The following is a 10033-nucleotide window of genomic DNA, read 5'->3' on the forward strand; positions in this document are numbered from 1 at the left end:
CTCGGTGTTTGACTTGTCCCTGTTCCCTATTCCTCGTTCCCTTTCATTCAAAAAAACAAAAAGGTGAAGTGGCTGAGCTGTTACAAAGGACAACAACAATCTGGTTTAAGTCCATTCACACACACACACACACACACACACACACACGCGCACGCACACACAGCTCGTACAGAAGAGAGAGAATTTGGCTTATTAAACCTTTATGAAGAAATCAAAGGAAACCAAAACAGAAGTCACCAAACATACATAATTAATAAATCACACGGATGTATTTTACTGCTTTTCTTTATGCAGGAAATTAGCTTTTTAAACGTCAAACTCATATCGTAAGCGGACATATAATACTGATATCTTTTTTAGGTGGTAATTTTACTAAATCAAGTATTTTAGTATTCCGTAAACTAATAAACAATGAGTATATTCAACTTTCTTCTGCTATGAAAACAAATAATGAACATAATAATAATAAAAATAATAATAATAATCCAAGACTGAGGACGACAGCGCGCATTAAATAAACGCAGCAGCAGCAGCAGCCCGGGACAGCAAATAGTAATTCCTCTGCGCATTTCCCCCCGTTAATTACAAATCTATTCAAAGTAAGTTTTTTTTTTTCCTCTGACGGTTTTACTTCCCCCGGTGTCGGACAGCTGTAAAATCGTGTAGACAGGTTGTCATACAACAATCAAAGCCTTCGGTGAATGGACTCTAATGCCTGAACATTTAACATACAATAAGTCCAAACACGGGGAGGGAGAGAGAGAGGGAGAGAGACGCTCGGAGTCACCGAGATAGAAAAAGAGAGCGAGGGACTGAGATAGAAGGAGAGAGAGAGAGGGGGGGGGGGGGGGGGGGCGGAAGAGAGAGAGAGAGAGAGAGAGAGAGAGAGAGAGAGAGAGAGAGAGAGAGAGAGAGAGAGAGAGAGAGAGAGAGAGGCCCCAGCCAATGTGCTCACTCCATATTCACATTATCCACATTGCTCCAAACGAGGAGGAGCTTGCAGGCTCAAGTAGGGGATGCCAATCAAAGCATCAACTTCAAATTGTATCTGAGAGATCAGCCTGGAGACCTCGGGGCCAGGCGCGTCAGTCGGAGCGCAATTGTTGATCAGATCACATCCAGCGGACTTTGCGCGAGAAAAAAGAGAGGAAAGCCGAGATTTAACAGAGCGGGTGGTTTTGACTGCACACCACTGTGGTAGCTGTGACTTCTTCTAAAAACACGTTCCCGTCGCTCCTCCGGGTTCTTTTTTTTTTTTTCCATTATTTTTTCTCTCGCACACTTTTCTACGCGCAGTTTTGTCGGACGGCACAACCCGCGCGACAGTCCGGAGGTGGAGATGTCTTTCCCGCAGCTCGGCTACCCGCAGTACTTGAGTGCCTCCCAGGCGGTGTACGGGAGCGAGAGGCCGGGAGTGCTTACGCCTTCGTCCCGGGGAGGGAGCACTGAAATCGGGGGAAGCCCGTCCGCCACCGCGGCGGCGGTCACCTCGGTGTTGGGCATGTACGCCAACCCGTACGCGCACAACTACAGCGCTTTCTTACCTTACACCAGCGCGGACTTGGCTCTTTTCTCACAAATGGTAAGAATCGATGTTGATGGGTTTTTATTTTTGTTTGTTGTGTTGTTTTTTTGTTGCACAGATTGTTGCGATTGTCTAAGCGTTAAATTGGCACCGAGGTGTGCTGGCTAATGTCAACACCGCGAATTGAGAAATGCAATTTAGATTGCTAGATTGTTTTATATATATATGTCTTAATATCACCCAATATTTACCCAACGACTCCGAGTTCAGTGGCTTGTTTCTGCGAGTTCTGTCAGTCGAGTTTGAGCTGTTGCTACAAAACAAAAAATAAACACCAACTCTGATTCAAACGGATAGATGTTTCCCATTTACGCAAAAGTTGAACCAAAAAAATGCGCTTAAGCAAAAGTAAAAAAAAGTAAAGAAAAAGTTTCTACTCGTCTTTTTCCCGGTGCCAGATTAATTGCTATCAGATCATTAGAAATAAAGTCCACGTTTCAACTTGTATGCTGTTAACATGCGACACTATTTAACCATCGGGGCTTTACTTCTCTGACAGTCTTTCCCGCTTGTCATGATCGACCGCCACATGGGTTCTTAATGTGTCCGGGTGAGGAATTGTCAGACATCTGTAGCTGGTAGAAGTAGCCTTCAACTGGTGACAATAACTAACTAGCAGCGTGTTGGCAGATGTGTGCATCAGGCAGGCGGCTTTGAGCTGAAGCTTCAAAAACAAAAGCCATTAAGCGAAAAACGGTGTGAAGTGATCGATATGATTGAGTGTTGTGCCCCAAGCCAATACAACTCAGCCGGAGTAAATGTGGCACGTTGGGAGAACTTCATGGGCCTTAAAAGTGCGTTGACATTCTTGAGCAGTGTTTGGCAGGTAAACCGAAAAAGCTTAATGCCACCTGCGTGTTCGCAGTGATGCGACGCATTTTTCCCTCTCGCCCCGTTGACTTTTTATTCGCTTTTTTTTTTTGGGACTTGACGTGTACACGCAACATGCTTTCTATCAAAGGGTCTTTGCTTTGGAGTTAGCCCCTTTGTGCAAAGTCAGGTGTGGCAGGCCTAGCATGTGGTATTTTGCAAGTTGAGAAGCGTATTTGTGGAATGCTCGGAGTCAGGTGAAACTTTTTTTTTCAATCTCACGTGTTGCGCATAGAAACAATGAGCAACGTGCATTTCAGCAACGTTGTAAAAAAAGGGAAATTATATTAAATACAATATCTATTAGTATCGAACTTGCAAACTGCGTTCTAAAAGTCCCCGTTTTCCTTAATTTCCCAGGGATCGCAGTACGAGCTGAAGGACGGTCCTGGCGTCCATCCCGCCAGCTTTGCAGCGCACACGTCTCCGGCCTTCTACCCTTACGGCCAGTTCCAGTACGGCGACCCGGCCAGGCCCAAGAACGCCACCCGGGAGAGCACCAGCACCCTGAAAGCCTGGCTCAATGAGCACCGGAAGAACCCGTACCCGACCAAGGGCGAGAAGATCATGCTGGCCATCATCACCAAAATGACGCTGACGCAGGTCTCCACGTGGTTCGCCAACGCCAGGAGGAGGCTCAAGAAGGAGAACAAGGTGACCTGGGGAAGCAGGAGCAAAGAGGACGGGGAGGACGGCAACTTGTTCGGCAGCGGAGACGAGGGGGAAAAAAACGAAGACGAGGAGGAGATTGATTTGGAGAGCATAGATATAGATAAGATCGACGACAACGACGGGGATCAGAGCAACGAGGACGACGACGATAGGTCGACGGAGGGGAGCAGGGACCACCGGGGCAGTGTCGGTGCGGGTGGAGAGTTGGACACCTTGGAGAAAAGACGGGCCTTCGCCCTGCAGGCCCACGAGGCCTTTGACAAATCTAAGAGCGCAATTCTAGTTCACCCAGGGAGTAAGGAGAACTCGGACGGCAACAACAACAACAACACCACAAGAATATTGTCCCCGGATAGAGCCGGGAGCTTTCCTCTCCCGTCAAACAATAAGCCTAAAATATGGTCTTTAGCAGAGACCGCGACCAGTCCAGATAGCTCTTCCCAGAAACCCACGTCCCCTTGCGGCCCAGGGGCCACCACGCACTCGCCGGCGGCCCACCATCAGATCCAGACCCACCCAGCCTTCCTCCCCAGTCATGGACTGTACACTTGCCAGATTGGAAAGTTCCACAACTGGACAAACGGGGCTTTCCTGGGTCAGAACTCCCTCTTAAACGTGAGGTCGTTTCTGGGAGTAAACCAGCACCACCACCACCACCAGCACCACTTGCAGGCCCAGCAGCAGCAGCAGCAGCCGACATCAGTGGTGGTGTCGCCATTAGCAGCCGCGGCAGCACTCAGCAGTGACAGCAAGGCCCGACCAGAAGCCCACAGTCCCAAGCACATAGGTAGGAAAACAGCCACACACACACGTCACTTTTTTTTAAAATTAAAAAAGTACCACGTATAACATTAATAATTTAATAACTTTATGTATACTTTCACAATTGGATCAACACATCAAGCGTTTGCTATTTTTTAGTCAAACATGTTGATATTTGTTAACATATAATTTGAGAATTATCCAGCCTTTCAAGTGCTGATACCTGTTTTGCTTATTTCCCTTTTAGAACACGAAAACGGTGGCAGGTCCGATTCACCTCCAACGCAGATTCTGAAGTCTTCTTTTCGGCCCATCCATGACCGGTGAGACAAGTTTCTACTTGTTTACCTTTTTTGAAAATACGAGGTGATTTATGCATGCAGCAATGTACTGTATATAACAGGAACGTTTTTAAATTATAGCTGCAGCTATTACTCGAACAGTATCGAGAATGCAATTGTTTATCTTTAAAGTCGTTCTTGTTATTTTTATTTTAATATAAAACCACGGAAGGTAAAATTACGAACTGAGAATATACAAAGATAAATTAAAGACAGTTTGCTTTGCGGGTGACAGGGGTCCCGACTCCCATCCAACACCCCCTTTAATTCCTCCCCTCTGGGGAGACTGTGGCTACTTATCAAGTCACCGAGTAAAACGGGCTCTGTCTGGGCTGTGTGCTTTCCCTAAAGACCCTTGGGAAACCCGCAGCCCTGGGGATCGCTCTTACCGAAAGGGGAAAAAAAAAAAAAGTTTACCCCAGTCTCAAGTAGGCCTCTTACAAAATGCCCTCTTTGCGTGCAACAGTCCTATAGAAATAATAATAAATATTATTTGCATATACAATTAGAAAATGTTGACGAAATTAAAAGCATTTTTATTTTTCGATGTGGTTATTATTATTCTTATTATTATTATCATCGTCATTAGTATCGTTATTGTTAATGATATTATTATCAGAGAAAGTAAGTGGGGGATTAGAGAGGAAGACTGCCGTCTGTTCCAAATCAAAGCTGTTCAGCCAGACAATTGAGATGCATATTGAAACCCGCTGTCCAAACACGGCGGGGGTATTTATCTACCTTTCTGTATTATTCTTATCCAGATCCTCTCTGCCCTCCAGCGCCAGGAGTCCACAAGACGCCACGCAACGAGTCCTCACTGCGCTCTCCTCGGCTTGATCAAGACGTTTTTTTTTCCGTGCGTGAAAAAAAAGAAAGAAAGAAAGAAGAGATGAATAGAAAACAGACTGTAAAAGACTTTACACTCCCTAAAAAGGACACTGAGAAATAATAATGCAGCGTAGCATTGAGTCGGTACAGAACAAATGGCGTAATTTGGTAATATCCTGTGGATGGATGGATTACTTCCTCTATTGTTGTGTAGCCTATAATCGCGCCTATAATGTTACTCTCGCTCCAGTCTGCCGTGGCAGGCTGGCGCATTTGTAAGGCTTTTTACTTTATAATTATAATTATAATTATTTTCGTCTCTATCTTGTGTTTTTGGTGTCCTTTCTTTAATGTAAATACCAAGTGATTTAAATTTGTAAATAGGAAGCGATGAAGGAATTTGTCCAGATCGTATATTTTGCCTAATAAACTAAATGAAATTATAGACAAAACACGAGTATCCTTATACTATATTTCTTTGCTACTTGGTTTTATTACACATTACTAATATTAGTATTAATACTATAAAAGGAGAACACTGGCTTTCTACCAATTTCATTTAAAAAAGGGTGTGAATGGAATTAAAAAAAAAAAAAAAAAGATATTGGCAGTCTGCAACCAGGCTTAATTTTATTCAAGTTTGGTAGGAAAGCAGCGTGGATGCATTGAGGTGCTAATAAGTGTCCAGATGGTAGCTGGTGACAGAAAATGGACAGGAGCAGCTGGGAAGGTCATTAAGTAATAATATGGGAACGCCCAGTCCAAACAAAATCAAATGGTTAAAATCTAATCTGTCAGGGAGCGAAGTCGATTCAAAGATAAATTATTAATGTTTTAGTTTCTGGAGGTGCAGGGGGCTGACACGGTTGGCCCTGTGTTTGGGGTCCGTTCTGTCCCGCGGCTGATGGTGATCATTAGCCTATAAAAGCAGATTCTTTGCTTCTCAATCAGTCACCGAAGACAAATATTGATTCACCCCGACAGTCTAATGGGGTTTAAACATAAAGAAGAGGGAAGGGGTGAAGTAATTAGCAATGATGGGAGATGATGTTAGCACTTTTTTTTTCATTACAGCAACTCCTACACTATAAGTAACATTTCTAATGATCTTCTGCAATAACGACTTTTGGTAATTTTGTTTTTCCTCCAATTCGATAAAAAACTTTTTTAGTTTATTATTATTTTTTTTACTTCAATTCCTTTTAAATTACTTCAGTTGAGACGCATTTAAATATTTATTAAGGCCCCTTTCTAAATGCCAGTAACTATTCAAATTTAGGTCAATTGTTTGAGTGGCCTGAACCTGTGGAGTGACTCATGCGCTCTGTTTTGCAATATCACAGCGACCTCTATAGGCGAAGATTATAATGCGTGAAACAGTTTTCACCCTCCAAAGGTCTGTAAATGACGTGGAAGGACAGTCCTGTAACTATTATCGTTCCTAATTCATTAAGATTTACAGTTTAACTGAAATCCGATGTAATGGGCTGTATTATGATGTCATAGATTCCAGAGAAATACACATTGCAAACCTAGAAGTCGCCGTATTCATAGAAATATTGCTATGCAAAATTACCATGATATATTATTATGAATAATAATTTGTTAGGGATCAGGATCATTTTATATTTTGAAATAATAATCTGTAAGAAATAATCAGCTATTCAGGGCTGTGTTGTATTACTATTTGAAAAACCCATAACTTCCAAATTATGTTGTGACAAATAGTTTCACCAAAACCTCTATAGCAACATGCAAAAGTGATTCATTCTTTTTTTAATTCTCAGTGAACGTTGACGAGACCGTTTGGGCATAAATATGTGTCACTTAAATGGCACTTTGCTAAACGCAGTCAAAGATAAATTAACAAAGGTCACTGAGGGTTTCGTTGAAAGCAGCGGGGTCATTCCACTGTTATGGATAAATTAACACAACTTAACTCACAGCACAATTACATCATGATATCCAAATAGAAGAATCTTAGTTTATTCAACAGAGCAAAAATAATAGGCAGTTTTTTCCCCATAATAGTCCAAGAAGGATGTTTAATATGAATATCAATATTATCTCAACAGTCCTTTTTTAGCACTAACTCAATTGGCATAAAAAAAAATCTATACGTTAAAGTATAAAGTGTTCCAACGCAAAATATGTGGACATCAATTGTTGGAAATTATATTAATAATAAGCCACGTGAAGCCCAAACGGTCTACTGCCAACTTCACTTGTGTTCCCAATTGTGCTTTGGCAATAATGATTCTCATATTGCGGCGGAAAAAGGCAGGTGTGTAAATTCAACATGCCCCCCTCCCTCCGCCGGTGCCCCATTTGCACATAACATCCTCTCATGAGCTGGCTTTTGCGGGCTAAAATTAAATAACCTCTCGGTGTCCCATTTATTTCTTTTGTACTGAAACAGCGTGAGGTTAGCGCAAAGGCGTTAGCTGCAGGCCATAATATTGTGTTCCCATAATATATACAAAATTATTCATTTTGTAAGTGGATGTACAGTGGATTGTCTAATGGGTAATGAGCGGAGCTGCAGCTGATAATTAGACTGTCACTTCCAGCCATTTCTATTCCCAATGCCCTGGGCCACGACGCAGGGGGAGGAAAGAAAATAAAGACCATGACAAAATAAATAAAAAGAAAGAAGAGCGGAAATGTAAATATGAAGAATAAAGAACACTAGTCTTTGCGAGGACCGAGGTAAATGCATAATGTTTTGCGGTTTCAAAACAGCGTCCATTGTTAGACTGAGTAAACAATGCGTATATTATGGTAATTTCCCATTAATGGCTAAAGTGGTGAAAATAAAAAATAACAATTACCATAGATTATATTGTAAATCCATTTACTCATTAAAAGAGTAAGAAATGAGCTGTTGTTCTGTTTCTTAAAAGAAAAAAACTATCAACTATTTCTAGCAACGTCTGAAAGGCTCCGACTTCTTCAAAGGCAAGAGGAGGTCCTGCCGCTTTCATCTGACGACTGACTGCAGAAACCTACTCGGGAGATATGTGAATTGTGGCTCATGCAAAGACAATAAGTTGTTGACCCTAAAACAATTTAGCATTCTGTCGCAGCCTGTGGCCCCCCCATAACACCACAGTCTTTTGTTGGTGAACAAGGGCCATCTCCCGCTGCAACTGAGACGTGTCACACTGTGGCTATCCATTCATTTTAGTGGTGAATTACGCGCTGTGACAGTTTCTGTGTGCGTGTGTGTGCGTGTGCGTGTGTGTTAGTGCGCGCCTAACGGGGAGACTGAGGAGGAGAGAGGCGACTGCATGGGGAGGAAAGTTTATCACTGTCTTGTCTTTTTAGGAAGAAGCAGGCCATTCTTTCGACAGACTCGACCCCTTGTAGCCCAACAACCCCAATGTCTTTGCCTCTTCCCCTCCCGTCTTCCAACCCCCCCCCCCCCCCCCCCCCTCCCGCTTCCCCTTCAACATCTCCGTTGTCTTTTCTCAAAGATGCCCGCCCATATCTGCGCCCCTCTAATCCATTTATCTAGTTTCACGAGTGCAGCACTGGTCGCACGATGACACAAAAGGCGTCCCCGGCCCCCCCCCTGGGCCCAGCTGGGATACACACACACGACAACAAGCGACAACAAGTCGGCGGCAGCAGCAGCCACAGCGGGGCCACCATCCAGCCCTGCTACACCGCGTTTAGCCCACTACTTTGCTCCCGCTCCTTGTTTCAGCGACACAATGGCAGTGAAAGGGGACGGATGCCTCGGTCACAGGCCTTTCTTTGCAGGAGTGATAGGCTGCTGTAAGACACCGTGCTTGCCACAGGAAGAGGTTGGAGGATTCGGTTGGAAAAAAGGGAAAAACGGGAGGGGAGGGAGGCTTTCGGCACGGCTACACTCGAACACAAATAGCAACAAGGAGCTGGTGCTTGCCTGACAACTGGCTAGCTGGCTGACTGACTCGCTGCCGGTTCAGCAGCAACTCACAACAACTCAACAACCCGTGCAGACCCCTGCTGACACAGAAACCGGGGCCTGGCTTATAGATATATATATATACTAGGAATAAACACGGTCTCTCGCTCATGTTTGGCTGGTTTCCTTTCATTTGGCCACTCAAAGCGACATTCTCATGTTTTGATCGGGCAAGAAAGAGAGGAGGAGATAACAAAGCGAGGCAGCGAGTGCAGTCGGGTAAAGTTTTTTGCTCAGTTGAACATTTCTTTCTGACTCTGAGGGAAGAACACAGGAAAGCTCTTTCACTCCTCTGCAAAGAGGACAATATGCCTATTTGGATTTTGGTCAAAGTGCCGAGCCAAATATTGGGGCACTAATTAGCTAGCCTAATCTAGAAATATTACCCTCAAATCCGATATATCCGAGTTGAAATGGTCTATTTTGAGAGACCTCGGCTGAACATGGAGGTTCATTACTATCTTCTTGTTTGCTACATGTTTGTTGCTACATCAAAGTTGTTTCATTGTCTCTGTTGTTGTTTAAAGGGCACTGACAGGGTCCAATACGCACGCATAACGCGCACACACACACACACGTTCCCGGAGTAGAGCTTCTGTTCCATTAATGACTCCGCAAACCAATTAAAGCCGCCTGTCTTAAGTTCTCCTGAAGTATCGGTACGTAGCAGCCCCACCAGAACCGTACTATATTTAGGGGAAAATGCCTCGCGATTCCCCCTCCCTCTCACACACACACACACACACACACACACACACACACACACACACACAGTACGGTTTACGCATGCACACATTCCTGGTACAGTCAGAAATATTTTGCCTTAATTATCCTTCAGTGTGGATCATGTTCTTCAGGAGGGACGAGTAATGATGGGGGTATTTATAGTCATTCATTCCCCCCCTGTAATTATACACTCTTCAAAATTGGGCTTTTTACATTTGGCATGTGCTTGCCAACGTGCATTAGACAGACAGCACTGTTGTTGCGATCTCTTTGAAGTGAATCCCCTCCCCAAAC

General features: G+C 43.9%; 1 protein-coding gene across 1 annotated transcript; it reads left to right on the forward strand.

The window, feature by feature from the left end:
- The first annotated feature begins 935 nt into the window (after positions 1–935).
- On the forward strand, positions 936–5513 carry irx1a (iroquois homeobox 1a). The gene is made up of 4 exons (XM_040166243.2): positions 936–1582; positions 2816–3914; positions 4137–4212; positions 4995–5513. The coding sequence occupies exons 1-4, from the start codon at positions 1340–1342 to the stop codon at positions 5068–5070; spliced, it is 1494 nt and encodes a 497-aa protein (XP_040022177.1). The 5' UTR covers positions 936–1339; the 3' UTR covers positions 5071–5513.
- Positions 5514–10033: the final 4520 nt, after the last annotated feature.

Source organism: Gasterosteus aculeatus, chromosome 20 (genome assembly GCF_964276395.1).
Source record: "Gasterosteus aculeatus chromosome 20, fGasAcu3.hap1.1, whole genome shotgun sequence".
Taxonomy (NCBI): Eukaryota; Metazoa; Chordata; class Actinopteri; order Perciformes; family Gasterosteidae; genus Gasterosteus; species Gasterosteus aculeatus.